Source organism: Callithrix jacchus, chromosome 19 (assembly GCF_049354715.1).
Source record: "Callithrix jacchus isolate 240 chromosome 19, calJac240_pri, whole genome shotgun sequence".
NCBI classification, from domain to species: Eukaryota; Metazoa; Chordata; class Mammalia; order Primates; family Cebidae; genus Callithrix; species Callithrix jacchus.
In genome coordinates, this window is record NC_133520.1 from 28,122,657 (window position 1) to 28,142,636 (window position 19,980).

The following is a 19,980-nucleotide window of genomic DNA, read 5'->3' on the forward strand; positions in this document are numbered from 1 at the left end:
GGCATGGACCAGCCTTAGGAGTGTGTGAGATGAACAGGGCAATCTGAGCAGGCTGCTGCTTGGTGTCTCAGGTCTTGGAGCCCCATGGGTGGATGGTGGGTGCGAGGTGGCCAGACCTGATGGCCCCCGCCATGACAGCTACATCGGTCCTCAATTCAAGTGTCTTCAGAAACTGGAGATGTAAAGTACTTTTTGCAACATTAACTCCTAATAAGTCAAGAAGAAGGAGGAGGAGGAGGAGGAGGAGGAGGAAAAGAAGAAGAGAAGAAAAAGCATCCCCGCTCCTCCACCAGCCTAAGTTGAGATGAAGTCCTCATCTCTCTGCCCCAAAGGGGCTTCCTCTTTCAAGGGTGTGTGTGAAGCATGCAGCAGCCCCCTGGCCTGGGAGTAAACTCGAGATGAGAACAGTCTTTCCCCACACCCCAAGGCTTCCTTGTGCCTCTGAGCCCAGCAGAGGATGAACACTGAGGTTTCTGTGGTGCTGGATAGAGCACAGGGTTACATGACCTGAAGGCAAGAAAGGGGAAGTAAAGGGAAGGAGGGGGTCCGGGAGTCCAGTGCTTGGTGCAGTGTAGGGCAGGCTCCAGAGTGGACAGGGAAAGGCCTCGGATCCCAGTGTCACAGCAGGGGCCAGATGCTCCTCCTTGGTTCAAGGTAAATGGGTCACAGGAACTGAGACGGGCTTCCCACATACAACCACTTCGAGGGCAAAAGCAGGGAAGCGTATGGGGTGAAAGCAACGAGGTACCCAAGGAAAGGGGCAAGCCCTCATCAGCCTGGGATACGGTCTCCTACTCCCAACCCTTGGGCCCAACAGAGGAACCAGGTTGAAAGGAGGGCCCAACACATTTCCATCAGTCAACCACAGGATCACAAACCTCCATGTTGCCCAGCTCTCGCTGGAGTGGACATGCAGCTATACCCAAACCCAACATGCATCGCGGTCTGTGCGGGGCAGTCCATCATTCTCCCTAGCTTCTGATGACAGCTGTCTAAGGTAGGTACTCTTATCCCCATTTTACAGACCAGGAAACCAAAGCACAGAGGGATTAATTTCTCCAGGATCACATAGCTACCAAGAGGCAAAGCCATGATATAGACAGACAGTTTGATTCCAGACTCCGTGGTCTCAGCCACCATGCCAGCCAGGGGAGGGAGAGAAACAGCATGCCTGGGACCTCTGGATAAGTTTGTCAGATCCTGCCCTCAGCCCAGGTCCGTCTTTACCCGCTGAAGCTTGGGTTCAGGGTGACTTCAGCTGTGAGCTGTTAGTGCTGGGAGGGCAGAGAAGGAAAGGAAAGAACATTTACTGAGCAACTTCTGCGTGCTCTGACATGAGGTTGCTGCACTCAAGGATGTGACAGTCGCGAAAAGAAAGATATTGTGGACCAGCCTGAACAACATGGTGAAACCTCGTCTCTACTAAAAATACAAAAACAATGAGCCAGGTGTGGTGGTGTGTGCCCACAGTCCCAGCTACTCGGGAGGCTGGGACAGGAGAATTGCTTGAACCTGTGAGGTGGAGGTTACAGTGAGCCAAGGTCGCACCACTACACTCCAGCCTGGGCGACAGTGAAACTTGGTAAAAAGAAAGAAAGAAGGAAAGAAGGAAGGAAGGAAGGAAGGAAGGAAGGAAGGAAGGAAGGAAGGAAGGAAGAAAGGACAGAAGGAAGGAAGAAAGGACAGAAGGACAGAAGGAAGGACAGAAGGAAGGATAGAAGGAAGGAAGGACAGAAGGACAGAAGGAAGGAAGGGCAGAAGGCAGGAAGGAAGGAAGGAAGGACAGGAGGACAGAAGGAAGGATAGAAGGAAGGAAGGACAGAAGGACAGAAGGAAGGAAGGGCAGAAGGCAGGAAGGAAGGAAGGAAGGAAGGACAGAAGGAAGGAAGGACAGAAGGAAGGATAGAAGGAAGGAAGGACAGAAGGACAGAAGGAAGGAAGGGCAGAAGGCAGGAAGGAAGGAAGGAAGGACAGAAGGAAGGATAGAAGGAAGGAAGGACAGAAGGAAGGAAGGGCAGAAGGACAGAAGGAAGGAAGGGCAGAAGGCAGGAAGGAAGGAAGGATAGAAGGACAGAAGGAAGGAAGGGCAGAAGGCAGGAAGGAAGGAAGGATAGAAGGACAGAAGGAAGGATAGAAGGACAGAAGGACAGAAGGAAGGAAGGGCAGAAGGCAGGAAGGAAGGAAGGAAGGAAGGACAGAAGGAAGGATAGAAGGAAGGAAGGATAGAAGGACAGAAGGAAGGATAGAAGGAAGGAAGGACAGAAGGACAGAAGGAAGGATAGAAGGAAGGAAGGACAGAAGGACAGAAGGAAGGAAGGGCAGAAGGACAGAAGGAAGGAAGGGCAGAAGGCAGGAAGGAAGGAAGGAAGGAAGGATAGAAGGACAGAAGGACAGAAGGAAGGATAGAAGGAAGGAAGGACAGAAGGAAGGATAGAAGGAAGGAAGGACAGAAGGACAGAAGGAAGGAAGGGCAGAAGGCAGGAAGGAAGGAAGGATGGAAGGAAGGAAGGAAGGAAGGATGGAAGGAAGGAAGGAAGGAAGGAAGGATGGAAGGAAGGAAGGAAGGATGGAAGGAAGGAAGGAAGGAAGGACAGAAGGACAGAAGGAAGGATAGAAGGAAGGAAGGACAGAAGGACAGAAGGAAGGATAGAAGGAAGGAAGGACAGAAGGACAGAAGGAAGGATAGAAGGAAAGAAGGACAGAAGGACAGAAGGAAGGATAGAAGGAAGGAAGGACAGAAGGACAGAAGGAAGGATAGAAGGAAGGAAGGACAGAAGGACAGAAGGAAGGATAGAAGGAAGGAAGGACAGAAGGACAGAAGGAAGGAAGGGCAGAAGGCAGGAAGGATGGAAGGAAGGAAGGAAGGAAGGATGGAAGGAAGGAAGGACAGAAGGAAGGAAGGACAGAAGGACAGAAGGAAGAGAGAATAAATTGACCTCTGTTCACAGATGAGGTTGAAGCAATGGCTGTTTGAGTTCAGGAAGCTGTCAACCACAGTCTGGATTGCAGGCAGGTTGGTTTGACTTGAGAGCCCGTCCTTTCCCGAGACTCCCTGGGGAGATAGCAGAGCTTGGGCAAAGCGTCAGGCTTTCCTCCAAGGCTTCTGTTGTTCAGCTATTACAGCGTCTGCAGCCCCTGGCCCTGATGTGAAGGGGCATGGATTGGGATTCGGGGAGAAGCTAAGTGCCCTGAAAGGGGGGGTGAGTCCTCACAGCGGGGCTCCCAGGGGGGTCTCAAATCCAGGCTTTCATTCATTTCCACAGACCCTTTTTGAGCACTGTCACTTCTCTGTACGGTGGTCCAGGCTCAAACCACACTGTGCTCTGCAGGTCTGGGATCTCTGAGGGGTGAGGCCAGAGCTGTGGTCCTTCTGAGGCCCCAGCCTCCCCAGATGGTGAGAGGAATGGGCTGCTGGCAGCAAAAGTTGGCAAGCACATTCCAGACCCTATAAAAAGACAACCCCCCTGGCTGCCAGAGGCTTAGGCTCCAGCCTTCTGGAGGACATTGCAGCAACTTGAACCCCAGGAATGCGTCAGCCTGGTGGAGCCGGCTGATGCCTGAGAGGTGGGCAGTGCCCTGCAGCCCAGGAGGGGCCAAATGGGCAGCCATCTTGCCGAGCCGTCCTGCCCTGCCCTGCCCTCAAGGCCAGCAGGCACCTACTTAAAAATCTAAATTATCCAGAACTTGGAAATAAAGCAGAGAGGGCTCCATATCTTTGTAATCTCACATTGGAACATTTTATAACAGGCCTGGCCAAGGATTATCTAATTGTCCAGACCAGGGGTTCTTAACCTCAGCCCTAATGATATTTTGTTCTGGATACTTCTTTGTTAGTGGCAGGGGCCTGTCCTGTGCTTTGCAGGGCTCCTGCCTCTACCCCACTAGATGCTAGTAGCACACATCTCCACCCCCGTCCCCGCCCCTCCCCCTCACAATTCCAGTTGTTGACAAATGTCCTCTGGGGCAGAACTACTTCCCCTCCCCAATCCCTTGAAAACCACTGACCTAGGAGACAATGTAGCTTTGTTTAACTCTCACTATTCTATCCCCTAGAGATGCAAATGAAGTCTGCCTGATAGGAAGACCACTCCAAGGGTTACGGTTTTATTGCCCTGTAGGACATTAACCAGCTTGGTATCTAACCGAGCAATCCTATCCCATCATTCTTTTTTTTATTTTTTTTTCCCCCGAATGGAATTTTGCTCTGTCACCAGGCTGGAGTGCAGTGGCATGATCTCGGTTCACTGCAACCTCCACCTCCCGGGTTCAAGTGATTCTCCTGCCTCGGCCTCCCAGGTAGCTGGGACTACAGTCTCATGCCACCAAGCCCAGCTAATTTTTTTGTATTTTTAGTAGAGACTTGGTTTCACCAGGTTAGCCAGGATGGTCTCCATCTCCTGACCTTGTGATCCGCCCGCCTCGGCCTCCCAAAGTACTGAGATTACAGGCATGAGCCACCTTGCCCAGCCCCATCCCATCATTCCTTCTCCGGATTCATAACTTCTGCTCCTCTAATTCCCTTTAACCCAGCTTCAGATGCCTGTTTGTTTTCTTTTGAGCTGAACTAATCTTTGATATGTGTTTTTTTTCTGTATTTTACTCACAGCTGTGTTTTCACCTTTTGAGCATCATACTTTGACGTAGAATTGGTTTGAGGGTGAAATGAGATAATGTAGCAAAAGCAATCAGTTTCTCATCTCTGCCCAATCATTAGTAAGTTGATTATTGTTTCAGCTTTTCCACGTTGGCCCCCTCCTCCGCCTGGCCCAGGCTGGAATGGTGACCCTGCCCAACAGAGGACGGAGGCCTGCCCACGGAGCCACGGGGCCTGTGCCGTGATCTAACCTCTCTGCTCTGTACAATGAGAAAAATGAAAGTACCTGCCTCGTGGGCATTCAGTGTGATAACACACACAAAGCACTGGAACAGTGCCTGACAACAGGAAAGTCATCACAAATATTGAATGTCGTTGCTGCTGCTGCTAACTTGCTGGAGGACTGGGGAGGGGAGACCAAGAAAGGGGAGACCAGGAAAGTGAGACGCTTCAAGGAGAGAAGGCACAGACGTAAAGAGAAACCGGGGACAGGCAACAGGCAGAGTGCAGAGGAATTCTTTACCTGAAATGACCCTTTGGCGTAACTGTTGGGGGTTAGACCCTTTGAATCTAGAACAACCTGGGGTCTCTGTGGCTACAGGCATTTTGGCTGGTGAGCCCGCTCGGAGGCACTATGGGACCTGCACGATCAAAGTGCCTTCTGTTGATAGATAGGTCATCACTCATCCAGCGGCTTCTCTCAAGTATACAATATCATCCCTATTTTATAAAGGAGGAGACTGAGGGAACGGAAAGGTCACATCACTTGCCTCAGTATGTGAGTGGGCCTGGTCTCAAAAGCAGGTTCGAGCTTCGGAGCCCATTTTTATAACTACCATGCCACAGTGGGCTGATTTCAGAGCCCGTCTCTTCAGCCACTGTGACATCCTACAAGTGGCCAGGACATCAGCATCCTGGGTCCTTCTCTGGCCACCCTCTGGCCTGCTGCATATTCCCAGGACTCCTTGCTCACTCTGGGCCTCAGTTTCCTTTTCCGTTCAGGGAGGATCCTGGGCTTTCCCACTGACACAGGGCAGGCAGAGTCAGAGGGTGCCCCGGCTTCAGGAAACTTGTCCATGTCTATTACCCTCAGCCAACACTGGCAGAAGGGATATGGGGGACACTCCGAGGGGAGCCCATTCCCGCAGACAGCAGCCATTTCCCGACCCTTTTCGGGAAGCCTTTCTTGTCCCGTAACCATCCCCATCCCAGCCCCGCCCCAGCCAGTCTGGAATGTGCCAGTGAGGAAATCTCTGTCATAAAATGCTCAGACCTGCAAATCCAGTTGCCCTTCAGGGGATACAGGCACCTGTATCTCCACACGTCTAAAGCTGAACTCACCACATTCCTCCTCCCCACCCCCACCTGCAGTCTTGGTAAGTGGCACTGTCATCTGCTCTGTCCCCTTTTGACACCCGTGTCACCCTCACCTGGCCCCCACACTTCCATCCTCACATCCAGTCCTCACCATGAATTCCACCTGGCAGGTCTCACCGCCACCTGGCAGCCATCTTTGCCATCGCCATCTTTACATCAGCCCAGCTGCCACCCCCCCGCACCGGCCGGTTTCCTGCTTGGATGACTTCCCTGGGCTCCCTGCCCTGTCCCCTACTTCCCATCCCACCCCACATCACCCCAGTCCGTGCCTCACATGGGGCCTGAGAGACTTTTCTAAATCCCCACCTGACCTCTCCATCTCTTGCCTCCAGCCCTTTGCCCACGTGGCTTCCTCTGCCCAGAGTCCCCTCTCCTGCTCGGCCTTCTACAACGTGCTCCCTCACAGCCAGGCTACATAAGGGGGGACCCAGTACAAGTGAAAATTGGGCCCTCCATGTTAAAACAGTAGGAAATAAGTGCTGATGAAGGCACCAAATATGAAGTTTACCCTTTCTTTCAGCCCCTTTCTCAGCCTACCGAGGTGTCTTTTGATTGCTGTTCGGTGTTGTGCGGGGCAAGTGCAGACTGTCATGGGCACCTCCTCCCAATCTTCCCCCTCCACCCTCACCATTCCACTGCCCGACATCCTGTGCCCTGGCCAGAAGTGGAGGTGTGGAGCCAGGCATCTCCCCTTCACTCAGACCCACCCCTCAGCCCATAGTGGACATTTGGCACCCGAGGGTGTTGCAATCTCTGCTTCCTGGGAGACACTAAGTACCCAGAATGGGACGGGCCTTAGAGGCTCAACCTCATAGGGTCATTGACTTTAGCACTGTCAGCCCAGGGTAGAGACAACCAGAGACATGTCCTTCTCTGAGACACTGTCCTTTCCTGAGACACGGTCCTTCCCATCCTCCCACTCAGGCCAAGTGGCCCAGGACCCTAGAGGTCAAAACATCAAGCTGAGAGCCCCTCCTTAGAGGCAGGAGATGGCAGAAGGCAGGACCTCTTGTAAGCCAAGGCTCTAAGCTTGAGGTGTGTGTGCCATTTTCCCAATGGGCTTCACTTATAAATCATAAATTCAAAGATAAACTTAACTAAAATTTTAATACTTTGACCACAGAGCATTCAAACCCAAATGTGGGGCCCTTGTGAGTGCGGGTCTGCATAGGTGGCACATGCCTGAGTTGTCCCTGTCCTCGACCTTTAGGTCTCAGGTTAAACATCCCATCCCTGGGAAACCTTTCTGATCCCAAGACTAGCTTACTTTCTCTGCCAATATGCTACTGTAATGTTCCCAAACCTTGAACTTTTCCCATTGCATTTTAACTACTTAATTGGTTTTATTGTATTTCCTTGTTTAATCCATGTAATTAAGCTCCGTGAAGATGGGAACTCTGTCTGGTTCACAGCGGTATCCCCAGTATGTGCCAGGGATATGACAAGCACTAAAGAAACATTCGTTAAATGAATGAGAAAGCTCATGAATAATGAATCCTTAGGCCTCCCTTCTTGAAAGCCATGGGTTATTCTGGGTGACCGGAAAGACCCTAGCTCTTCTCCGACACGTACAAAGCAGCCAATAGGATAAGAGAGAGACAGCACCTCCTGCTCCTTCCTCCTCGGCTCCTCTTATCTCCCTCTTGCTGGGTTTTGTGGACATGAACAGTGAGGAGGCCTGAGCTCGAAGCTGGCTGCGTGAGCTTGGGTATCACCGACTCCCAATGGACTTCACAATGAAGGGGTCAGATTAGGAGGCCTCACTGAACGTTCATTTCCCATAGAGCTCCGACACGCAGGTGACATTTGCTGCTTTGGAAACATTTCTGATTAGGTTTCCCTCTTCCGGGGAACTCATAATCCTGTCTCTATGAACTCTAGGCCTGACCCAAGGTTTTGCAACTCCAGCCCACAAACTAAAGAAGAACACACACAGGACCACATGAACCAGTTAAGGCAACCATTTTGTTTCAAGATGGAAGACGACACAACCACTAAGATGTAATTTTTTTTTTTTTTTGAGACAGGGTCTCACTTTGTTGCTCAGGCTGGAGTGCAGTGGCATGATCTAGGCTCACTGCGGCCTCGACCTCCCAGGCTCAAGCAATCCTCCCACTCCAGCTTCCCGAGTAGATGGGACTACAGGTATGTGCCACCAGGCCCTGCTAATTTAAATGGGAGTCTTTCTACCTTGCCCAAGCTGGTCTCCAACTCCTGGGCTCAAGCGATCCTCACATCTCAGCCTCCCAAATTGCTGGGATTACAGGCATGAGTCCCTGCATCCCCCAATGGTGTAATTTAATATCCTCCAAGGTGGGGCAGAGTTTGTTGCAAAAGTAGTCCATGTCTTAAGGAACTGAGGCCCAAAAATATGAAATCTTGAAGGGTGGGGTAGACCCAGAACTCTCCCTGCATTCAGGACCGCAGAGAGCCAAGTCCATGGTGTAGAATGCCCAGACTCTAAGAAATGCCTTCCGGCTGGGCGCAGTGGCTCACACCTATAATCCCAGCACTTTGGGAGGCCAAGGCAGGTGGGTTATGAGGTCAGGAGTTCCAGACCAGCCTGGCCAACATAGTCAAACCCCCTCTCTAATACAGCTACAAAAAATTAGCTGAGCATGGTGGGGCGTCTGTAATCCCAGCTACTTGGGAGGCTGAGGCAGGAAAATTGCTTGAACTCGGGAGGCGGAGGGTGCAGTGAGCCAAGATCGGGCTATTGTACTCCAGCCTGGGCGACAGTGTAAGACTGTCTCAAAAAAAAGAAATGTCTTCCTTGCTGGCAAAGGTGGTACTGATCCTGCCAACATTTAATCCCACTCTCCTTCCACATTTGGAAGCTCGGAGTGTTTTCCCCTTACAGCAAGCGTGCGTTAGAATCCCAGCTTCCCATCAGCTCAAGATACATTCCCATGGAAACCAGCATAAAGAAATACAGAGATGTGTCAGGCCCGGGACACATGCTAATATGCTTCCTCCCTCAAGACCCCTGCAGTTTCAGTGCAGGAAAAAGCCCTGTTGAAAACGTGGTTCCATTGTCCTGTCCCCTAGGGAGCCTGAGGCTATTGTTTCTAAGAGGGCTTCCCCTAGAAGTCTTTCTGTCATTACCCACCACCTTGGCAACACAGCCTGTACAATAGCAGGTTCTCGACAGGTGCGGTGGCTCATGCCTGTAATCGCAGCACTTGGAGAGTCTGAGGCAGGCAGATCACCTGAAGCCAGGAGTTCAAGACTAGCCTGGCCAACATGGCAAAATCCCATCTCTACTAAAAATATGAAAATTAGCTGGGCTTGGTGGTGGTCACCTCTAATCCCAGCTACTTGGGAGGCTGAGCTAGGAGAATCCCTTGAACCTGGCAGGCGGAGGTTGCAGTGAGCTGAGATCACACCATGGCACTCCAGCCTGGGCAACAGAGTGAGACTCTTTTTTTTTTTTTTTTTTTTTTTAAAAGCAGGTTCTAAAGTTGGAGAGACCACGCTGGAGGCCCTACGAGACAAGGCTTAGATGTGGGGCGGCCCTGGGCAATGCACCTAAACTTTCTCAACATCAGTCTTCTTGTCTTTTAAATGGGTCTAATAATGTTTCTTACCCCACAGGAGTAGTCCTGGGGATTAAATAATACAATAATGTAAAATATTTATCACAAATCCTGGCATTTAATAAGCACTTACTAAACATTAACCGTTTTTATTATTAATTGGCCGTTGGGTAAGTAAGTCCCTGAACCTCTCTAGGTCTCAGTTTTCTTATCCATAAAACAGAATGAGGTGGGAAGGAGGTAGGACAATCTAACTTTTGAAAGTTCCTTCCAGCCCTGGCATTTTACGGTTCCAGGCATGCGTTGCTGATGAAGGGGTAAAGAGTAAGTGGTATTACAAAACTCTAAAACATGTTTCGCTTTAGATTCCTGGATAAAACTCTCCCATGAAGGCAAATTCAATGGATGCAAGTTTCTTCTGAATTACATCTGGACAAGGGAAATTAGCATTCAACCTCTGTGGCTCACTAGCTGACCTTACAAAGCCTCAGTTTCTACATCTGCCAAATGGAGCCACTTTATGAGGTGGGTGTGAGGATTGAATGAGTTTGCTCTCATAAGGTGTTAGCACAGTGACTGGGACCAGTTAGTGCGTGCTCAGTGCTGGCTGGCAATATCTCAGAATCAGGAATAAGCAGATTGATCCTTGAAATCTGTTGAGCCACTCAGCCAGCCCTGCAGGAGGCTGGGGACTCGGGCCTGCTTCCTCAGGGAGGTCAACCACCAGCACCATCAACCGGAACAGAGTCCACCAAGGGGGCCTCCCCGAGCCTGGGACTGCAGGCCCGCAGGAAGCGGGATGGAAGCGCCAGTCTTACCAGGCCGAGGTTCAGAGAGTTGTTGTCATCTTCGGGCATGGGCAGGTACACGGCCAGGGCCACACAGTTGGCAAAGATGGTGAGCAAGATGATCGTCTCGAAGGGCCTGGAGCCAGGGTTAAGGAGAGCTCTTGAGTGAGGCACGGGACTTACAGGGTTAAGGGGAAGAGGGAGCTGAGGGCCTGGACTGTGACTGATACCAGGCTGGTGGACAGGCTCTTTCTTGGACACTCGTCCACACTGCTCCTTCCCTCAGCTCCTGGCAGGGTACAGCGAGGACCAGGTTCCCGCCTGGACATCTGGCTCCCTTTCCTCAGGAGCAAGTCACTTCCACGTAGATGCTTTGGAATGGCAAAGGTCTGGTACCTGGCTGAGGGCTCCTCAGCTTGAAGGCCTAGGGGGTCTTCACACCGCTCCACTCTCAGTGCCTGCCCACGCCCTTCTGCTCCCAAGGAGCTATGACTTTCTCAGATTCTGGCCAATCTGCAGGGGCTCACCCAGAGAAATGGCACGGGAGGGTAAGGGTTGATGTAGGGTAAGGTTGAGAACTCACCCAGCAGGACTGGGAACGAAGGATGGGGAGGTGAAAGCTGAATTTCCGGAGCCACGTGCCCCTGCTGGTGTGCACGTGCTCAAACCCGTCACACCTCACCCCTCCCAGACACACCTACCCTGCCACGGCCATTTCCAGAGGGCACCCCAGGGCTTTCTTAACTTTCTGACCCATCAGATGACAAGTGTGAAAAGAACTAGATGAAGCAAGGGAGGAAGCAAAGGGGTTGTCAGGGCGCGAATGGGGAGGCATATTATGTAGATGAGCTTGACAGAAACACCCCATTCTCTTCCCAGTAACCTCCAATGTTTGAGAAAAGAGGAGGGCCACAGGGGGCTATGAGAGGGCAAGGCTCAGAGGAGCAGAGGGTGGAGGAGAGGGAGAAGCCACAGGGTAAACCCGATTGCAGAAGAGAGGCAGGGAAGGAGCACCCAGGGTTTGATGCGGGCAATCCACCGACCTGGCTGAGAGCAGGTGAGGGGAGCGGGGCTGACCCTAACCCCAAACTATCTCCACTTGCCCCATGTTTCCCTTGTCCTTCCGGTTATCCCTCATTCTCTCTCCTTCTAGGAACAGCTGGTGGGCACCCAGACTTCCAGAGCTCCTCGGAAATATTTCAGATATGCCCGACCCTTGCTCTCAGATCCCACTGGAAACAGGCCTCTCCCTCTCTCGGCCACTCCTTCCTCCCTTCCCCAAATAACCCAGATATTTTCATCATTTCTCCTCCCAGAGCAGAGGAAAACACAGCATGGGATTCAAAGTCCCTGTCCCCAGGGTGGCCTGTCTGAGCTAGAACAGCCATGCTTGCTTGGCCTGCATCTGGAGCCACTCCGGGCGGGCGTCTTGCAGGCCCTTCTCCCCTTGGCTCTGTCCTCAGCTGGGACGCGCCCCCAGAGGAAGCCTTCCTTCCACTCACCTCTCTACTGTCACCTCCCTCCCAACCCAATCAAGGGAGTTATCTCAAAGAGGTCATCGTGTCTTTTTTGGGTCCCTATGCTATTCCAAAATGAGGCTGGTGCTTCAAAAACCTAGTGGCACCTCATGGTAATGTGGATTTGGGCACACCTGAGAACAGTCCCCATGAAACAGGCCCCACCCATAGGTGGTCAGTAGGTGTCTCTGGTTGTCACACAGGACTTGGGAGGCCCACTAAGGCCCAGGAAGACCCACCAAATGCTCCCACCAAGTCCTCCTCTTTCTTCTCCTCTTCCTCCTCATCCTCTTCCTCCTTTTCTTCCTCCTCCTTTTCCTCCTCCTCCTTCTCCTCTTCCTCCTCCTCTCCTGCTAAGCCGAGGACTCCTTCCCAGGCTTCCATTCTGTGGGTTCACCCCATATCTAAGTTCTGGGTCTCCCTGGCCTTGCTGTAGAAAGTTTGTGCTCTGTGACTACCCCACATCCTTCCCCCATGACACACACTCCCCCGCCGCCCAGACCCTGAAGGATACTTCCACTCCACGATGTCGATGCAGGCCTTCCTCAGGGGGTTCTGCAGGGTTAGGCAGAACAAGGCCCGGGGTGGCCTTGGCAGAATCTCAGGAGCTGGCTTCTTGGGCTGTTTCTTTCTCAGGCCTTCATCCTGGGGTGAGGACGGCTCCATGGCTCCCCGGTAACCTGGCTTTCTCCTGCTCCCCCACCCCAGTGCCTTCTCTTCCCTGCGTCCCCAATGCCCCCGCCTTGGGGACTGGGCTGGCTGAGGCTGTCGGCTGAGCCTGCCCTGCTGAGCCAGCGGGGGGTGGGGGGCGGGGGCAGGAATGGGGGTAGAAGGATTACTCTCCTTGCTCCCAGCATGTAAAATTAGCTTCCACTCGGCTCCCTGGCTCCCTGCTGCTGGGCCTGAGCTCCGGAGGCCAGGCAGCTGTCATTCCATCCAGCCCAGTCAGTGACTTCCCAATCTGTCCCCTGAGGAGGGCGGGGGTGGGGGGTGGGGAGAAGAATCTACACACAGGCCTGGGAGGGGGGCGGGGCAGTGGGAGAGGGAGACAGGATGGAAGGTTTCAAGCCTGGGGCCACAGAGGTAAGGAAGGGGTAGACTTCACTATGGAACCTCCAACTGCAGAGTGACCCCCTCATGCCAAAATTAGGTTTCTCCCTCCTCAGCCCCATGACATTGTCTGGAGAAGGCGCTGGGCAGCCTAAGTCAGGACAGCTCCACAGCACAGCCTCCGCCCCCCACACACCCATCTCAGTATCTGCACCGTCAGCCAAGACTCCCCAAGCAATCCCATGTCAGGGAACCAGTAAACGCCTCCCCAGTGGGCTGGAAGGCTCCCAGGACAGCCCGGAGTGTGCACACCTCTGACATAGCACCTGCCTCACTGTGGAGCATCTGCTGTGTGTCTTTCTTCCCCACTTCCTCCCACCCCTACAGGTGTAAAGCTTGTGTACTTCAACTCTGGGACTCTGGCCCCTCCTCTGGAGAGTCCCCACATATACTGCCCTCCCTGTGTTCACTGAGGCCAGGCATGGTGCCTCACCCTTGTAATCTCAACACTTTGGGAGGCCAAGTTGGGCAGATAGCTTGAGCTCAGAAGTTCGAGACCACCCAGGGCAACGTGATGAAACTCTGTCTCTACAAAAATTACAGAAATTAGCAGGGTGCAGTGGTGTGTGTTTGTAGTCCCAGCTACTAGGGAGGCCAAGGTGGGATGATCAGTTGAGCTGAGGAGGTTGAGGCTCCAGTGAGCCAAGATTGGGCCACTGCACTCCGGCGTGGGTGACAGAGTGAGACAAAAAGTTTATTGAGGCCAGGTGAGGTGGCTCATGTCTGTAATTCCAGCACTTTGGGAAGCAAAGGTGGGCAGACCACTTGAGGTCAGGAGTATGAGACCAGCATGGCCACCATGGTGAAACCTGGACTCTCTAAAAATACAAAATTTAGTGGGCATGGTGGTGTGTGCCTATAATCCCAGCTACCCTGGAGGGTGAGGCCGGAGAATCGCTTGAACCCAGGAGGTGAAGGTTGCAGTGAGGAAGGATCACACCACTGCACTCCAGCCTGGGAGACAGCAAAACCTGAGGCAAAAAAAAAAAAAAAGTTCATTGAATCTTTGAGCTAACAGCGTACCCCACATACCCTCCCAGCAAGTACTCTGGACTGGTTTCGGGAGTGAGAAAGGGGCACCAAGAAGGGTGAGGGCAGACAGTGATCTAGGAATGAGAAAATTCAACATTTTATTTAGCTCTTTGGTGCCAGCACAGTGCCAATGTACCCATATGCACACCCCCTCCCCCAAGGCTTACAGTCTGAGGAAAAAACACACAGTCCCCACCCAGCCTGGGACGAAACTAGACGACCTCATTGCGGGGGCGGAGAGGGAGTGGCCGCCCCCACCAAGGAAGCCAGAGAAGCCACCAGGGCACACAGGCCGCCTCTCCTAAGTCTGTGGGTTCCCTCTGGGCTGAGCGCCGGCAGCAGTCTGGTCTCCCATCCCTTCCTCTGGGTTCCTTTCTCAAGGGCCAAGGGCGCTCGGGATTGTATTTGAGGCCATCTGGTGGAGAGCAGGGCATATAACCGAGGGATCAAAGCCGAGCTCGCCTCCCGCGGACTCGGAGACTGGGCTGCGCCTGCGGCGAGGAGGGACGGACCAGAGACACCTGAGGCCGGGCGGGAGCCAGACCCAGGGATGACAGTCCTGGGGTGACCCCCCTGCACCCCGGAGGGAACGCAGCGCGCCCAGAGCAGTCCCAGGTCCTGCCCCTCGCTGCACCCGCGGAGCTCCTCAGGTCTCCATCGCGCCCCTAGCGCCCCTTGCCCGCGCCTCCGCCCCAAGCTGGTGGAGGAGGGAGGGTGTTGCAGACGCGGGAGTGCCGCGGGCCTCCTACAGTCACCGGCTTGCGGCGCATCGCGGGTGACCCAGCAGCCCCCAGCTGCTCCCGAGAGTGGGACGGGGCGGGCGGATCAACCCCCAAGCCGGGGGAGGCCACAGGCTGGATCAGTGGCAGGATTCCTCCGACTCCAAGAAAGGCGATGGGGAGAAGCAGGAGGACTCGGATGACTCCGGCACCAGGGAGGAGGGCTCCCCGGCCTCGCCGTCGCCGGGGCAGTCGGGCCGGGGGGCGGCGGGCGGCGCGGGGCAGGGCCCGGTGCCGGGGAGGCCGCGGGCAGCGGGGGGCGGCGCGCCGTCGGGGGCGGCGCTCAGCAGCTCCTGCAGGTACTTTATGTAGCGGATGGCGGCGCGCAGCGTCTCCACCTTGCTGAGCCGCTTCTCTGCCAGGGCGCCGGGGAGGTGGCCGCGGAGGCGCGCGTAGCCCTCGTTGACGCACTTGACGCGCTGCCGCTCGCGCTCGTTGCGCTTCTGGATGAAGGCGGGCTCGAAGGGGTAATCGTAGACCCCGAAGGCGCCGGGGAAGGGCACGTAGGGGAACACCCCCGCGTAGGCGTCGTAGTAGGGCGGCTCGGCGGGCCCCGGGTACAGTAGGAAGGGCACGTTGCCCAGGGGCTCGGCGCGGGGCAGGGGCGCCTGCCGGGGAGAGGGCACGACGCCCAGCTGCATGCAGCCGGGGGAGCCCAGGGGCCTCCGGTCCACCAGCGCCCGGCAGAAGTTATTGTTCATGGTGCCGCGTGGAGCTGGACCCGGAGCGAGGTCCCCAGCGAATGGCCCCTGCTTGGGGTCTGCACGGTCTCCACCACTGGGGCGACTCACATAGCTAGCAGCAGCTCCGGGGTGCCAGGACTTGCTAGGGCCTCTTCTCACCCTTCAGGGTGGCTTCTGAGAACTCCCAAACACGAGCCATCGCCCTGGACAAGTGTGGCCAATCCCAGGGGGTCGGTGCCCGCCTTCTCAGATCCAGCTCATGGCGCCGTCACCCCGCTCCACAGCACCCATGGGCACCGTCACAGACCCGTGCGCCCTGCCTCTTCCTGCCGCCCAACATGGGCACCTCCGGCCTAAACCCCACGTTCCATGTCCCCCTCCCCCACCCCAGCGCCTGGTTCTTGGTCCTCACGGCCTCGGGATCCCTGGGCTGTCAGGGGTGCACACGCTGATGGCTGCTGTTAGGAGTCCGCCAGCTCGGTGGAGGGAGTCTGGGGACCATTCTAAAGAAGAGAGGAGAGTGAACATATCAGTCAGGAAAGGCCTGTATTATGGGCTGCTTTGTATCATCCTCACCCACAAACGGGACTGTAAGCCTCAGGAGGAGAGACAGTTGGCTGCTGAAGGGGCACAGATCTGGCTTAAAATCTTGTGCCCACCCCTTTAATAGTCGGGTGACCACTGTGAGTGGTGGTTTCCATAACGGAACGACAAGGGAAACATCCTCGACAGGTTATTAAGATATGAGAATCAGATGTGAAGAAATATATGCAAAAACACCTAAAGGACACAGCTTATACAAATGCCCAATTTTGTCATGTCCCTCGAGAGTGGGGATTAAGTCTCATCCCTGATCCCTTCCAGGGCTTTACATCTAGAAGGAGGTCTGAGACTGTCTATTGAATTAGCAGCAGCAGCCATCAGCCAACAAGGGAAGCCATCTCTTCATGGAAAGGAATACCTCTTCGATTACAAGGTAGGTGTTGTTGGGTCGTTCAAAGCCCTCTGCCTGGCATAGACAGTCATCAAGGCCATCTTGCCCCTTTCCAGACAGTCCAGGAGACACCGTCTTACCCCACCCTGGGTTTCTCCATGGCACCTAATGGAGGCATCTGTTCTGTCAGCTGCATGCCCCAAGCTTAGCCCGCCCCTGTCAAGTAATGGATGCTCCACAGATCCGTGTGGAATAACCGAGAGAGGATTAGGCAGAAAGCTGGGCTTGTCAGGTTGGAACTGATTACACGTAGCCTATCATAGGCTTTAGGAAGCTATTATTTCAGAAATAATTGGTCTGTGTTGAGTTTAGGTGCCACCAAGCTTCATTGCATGTGGTTATCTGATCCAAGTGAGGTGCCATTTTGTCTAGGAAGCCTCTGATCCCACTCCCCCCTCTTGTGTGTGTCTGCAGTGTCCCATAAGTGCCATCTTAGCACTTATTGAACTATTATTTTTCTCTTCTTTATAAAAAAAGCTCAGGACTCAGCAAGTGAATGAGTGATGGGCAGCGTGACACCCTGGCCACTGGGCACAGCCTCCCCAAGAGACAGAAAGGGCTGGCTCTCTCCCTGACAGGCGGCAAAGTCAGATTCCTGAGAATGTCTCCTGCACTCTCTCACCTCTGTCCTTTTTGCAAGCCCTGAGTCTGTTTCCAGCTGGCTTTGTCCTCCACACTAAATGAGGACCAAGAAAAATCAACGATTCTAAGCATCACAGACTTAGATATGCTCTCAAAAGTGAAACCAGGCCGGGCCCAGTGGCTCATGCCTATAATCCCAGCACTTTGGGAGTCTGAGGTGGGTGGATCACTTGAGGGCAGAAGTTTGAGACCAGTCTGGCCAGCATGGTTGAAACCCCGTCTCTACTAAAAATACAAAATCTAGCTGGGTAGGCTGGTGGGCTCCTGTAATCCCAGCTACTTGGGAGGCTGAGACAGTAGAATCGCCTGAAGACAGGAGGTGGAGGTTGCAGTGAACCAAGATCATGCTACTGCACTTCAGCTCGGATGACAGCAAAATTCCACCCACAAACCCACCCCCCCAACACACACACACAAGTGAAACCAAATGTCTGAGAATTCAGGACAAATTCACATATCCCTCCCCTTCTCAATGGCCTTCAAAGGCTCCCCGTTTCTTTCAAGAGAAGGTTCTAGAAAACGTCTCCCAAACAGACCCTCAAGTCTATCAGGTCAGTCTTCTCTGGAACTCTTTGCTCTCCTGATCTCACACTTGGCTGATGCTGGCTTTGGTCTGGGGGGCCCTCTCTACATCTCTCTGCTTTACCCCAGAGTCCGGCCATCCTCGATTCCAGCTCCTGCCCATCCTGACTGCCCAAGCTCTCCAGCTTCCAACGTGGGTTGTGCATTCTAAGTCTTCAACCAGAATGTAAGTAAGCAGCCGGAAGGCAGGGGCTAGGGCTTTTATTTCTCAGGTAATGCCTATCAGTCCCTGGCTCAGTGCTAGGCGCATAATGGGAGCTCAAAATTATTTTCCAGCAGTGCTCTTTTATTATACTAATTTGGGACCCAGATTGTACCCTCCCATATGATTCCTGTCTATTCATATTTGATTTAATATTTTTTTTGAGATGGAGTCTCACTCTGTCACCAGGCTGGAGTGTAGTGATGTGATCTTGGCTCACTGCATCCTCCTCCTCCCGGCTTCAAGGGATTTTCCTGCCTCAGCCTCCTGAGTAGCTGGGACAACAGGCTCGCGCCACCATGCCCAGCTAATTTTTGTATTTTTAGTAGAGATGGGGTTTCACCCTGTTGGCCAAGATGGTCTTGATCTCTTGACCTGGTGGTCTGCCTGCCTCAGCCTCCCAAAGTGCGTAAGACACCACACCTGAGCTTGACTTAATTATTTACATTTAATTCGATAGAAGTCAGAAGTTTATGACAATTTTGACAAATACAAGCTGCTATCTGTCCATGTCGATTCAATATTTATAACGTTTACTTTCCTCATGTACTGTTTATATGTTTTCATACAGCCATTCAGAAAGGCGATGCGAACAAGAAATCTCACAGCTGGACTATGTATTCTTGAGCCAATTCTGTCTTCACTGTTAGAAAAGAGCTGATAGGCCAGGGCTGGTGGCTCACGCCTGTAATCCCAGCACTTCGGGAGGCAAAGGAGGGAGGATCACTTGAGCCCAGAAGTTTGAGGCCAGCCTAGGCAACATGGCAAAACTCTGTCTTTACAAAAAAATTTAAAAAATTAGCGGGGTGCAGTGGCATGTGTCTGTGGTCTTAGCTACTCAGACGGAGGCTGAGGTGGGAGGATGGCTTGAGCCCAGGAGGCAAATGTTGCAGTGAGCCAAGACTGCACCAGTGCACTCCAGCCTGGGCAACAGAGTAAGACCCTGTCTCAAAAAAAAAAAAAAAAAAAAAATAGAACATATAGGCCAGGCGCAGTGGCTCATGCCTATAATCCCAGCACTTTGGGAGGCCGAAGCAGGTGGATCACTTGAGATCAGGAGTTTGAAGCCAGCCTGGCCAACATGGTGAAACCCTGTCTCTGTTAAAAATACGAAAATTATCCAGGAGTGGTGACATGTGCCTGTAATCCCAGCTACTAGGGAGGTTGAGGCACAGAATCGTTTGAACCTAGGAGACAGAGGTTGCAGTGAGCTGAGATTGTGCCACTGCACTCCAGCCTGGGTGACAGAGCGAGACTCCATCTCAAAAAAAACACGAAAAAACTGTACAATCTACCTGCCAGGTAGCATAGGTGAGTACACACCTGCAAGGGAACTGTGTTCTGCTTCCATCACTGAGTACAAAAGCCGAGGGGCACAATGTAGCACATAACCATTAAGCAGCATGATTTTCATTCAGTAAATGTATGCAGAGGGCCCTGTGTTTCCTGGGACTGCCCTGGGAACTAGGCTAGAGCAGTAAACAAGCATTGTAGTGAAATAATAATAATGGTGATGATAATCATAGGATGGTAGTAAATTTTAATTCCTGCTGGAAAGGAATGATAATTATAATTCCTGGAGGGGGTGTCCCACGGAAGATTCAAATTATGATGCTGTTATTTAGCTTCTGTTCTGATAAGAGAAGTACTGCAGGTCACCCTGGTCATCTTTTGGGAGGGTAGCATCCCCTTGAAGATGTGCTTGGAGGGTGGCCCATGGGTTTCTGCTGCTGGGAAGATGAGGACTGGAGTACCATCAGACTGATTCAAGCAGCAGAAGCCCCCTTGCCTGAGCTTAGAAAACCTGAGCAGAGGCCCCAAGAGCATCTGTCACATCCGCTAAGTTCATGGGACTGGGCAGAACCAGCTGTCAATGGCGCCACCGTGTGGTGGTGAGAAGCAATGGCGGCTGCCCAAGGATGAAATTCCCATGCTGACCCCACGGGTGTCAAAGTCATCACTTCCTGTGACAGCTCCCTTTGGGGACTGTGGGTCCCTAGGTCTTCTGGAAAATTCAGGGTAAGAGAATACCCTTTAGGAAAAGCTACTGAGTTTTCTGTCAACATCTACTAATGTTCTCCCTGTGTTTGTGAAACAATTCATATCACCTAAACTTTCACTATGTACCAATACATAAAATATGT

General features: G+C 53.0%; 2 protein-coding genes and 1 long non-coding RNA gene across 6 annotated transcripts in view; 1 reads left to right on the plus strand and 2 right to left on the minus strand.

The window, feature by feature from the left end:
• The window catches only part of CACNA1S (calcium voltage-gated channel subunit alpha1 S), a 78,734-nt gene extending 66,170 nt beyond the window's left edge, over positions 1-12,564 (minus strand). For all 4 annotated transcript variants that reach the window (XM_035280466.3, XM_035280465.3, XM_078356785.1 and 1 more), the window contains exons 1-2: positions 12,327-12,564; positions 10,326-10,431 (exon numbers count right to left, since the gene is read on the minus strand). In XM_035280466.3, the coding sequence (XP_035136357.3) occupies positions 10,326-10,431; positions 12,327-12,478 (258 nt within the window). In that variant the 5' untranslated portion in view covers positions 12,479-12,564. The remainder of the gene's footprint in view (positions 1-10,325; positions 10,432-12,326) is intronic.
• A 1,465-nt stretch (positions 12,565-14,029) lies between these two features.
• On the minus strand, positions 14,030-16,365 carry ASCL5 (achaete-scute family bHLH transcription factor 5). The gene has a single exon (XM_035280877.3). The coding sequence runs from the start codon at positions 15,432-15,434 to the stop codon at positions 14,814-14,816; it is 621 nt and encodes a 206-aa protein (XP_035136768.1). The 5' UTR covers positions 15,435-16,365; the 3' UTR covers positions 14,030-14,813.
• Positions 14,430-18,813, plus strand: LOC103789256 (uncharacterized). The gene is made up of 4 exons (XR_001908280.5): positions 14,430-14,604; positions 16,281-16,392; positions 17,704-17,800; positions 18,408-18,813. It is a non-coding gene; the product is annotated as an uncharacterized LOC103789256 (long non-coding RNA).
• The last annotated feature ends 1,167 nt before the right edge of the window (positions 18,814-19,980 follow it).

Coding starts and splice junctions, on each gene's coding strand:
- ASCL5 (XM_035280877.3), bottom strand. CDS start 15,434: ATGAACAATAACTTCTGCCGGGCGCTGGTGGACCGGAGGCCCCTGGGC.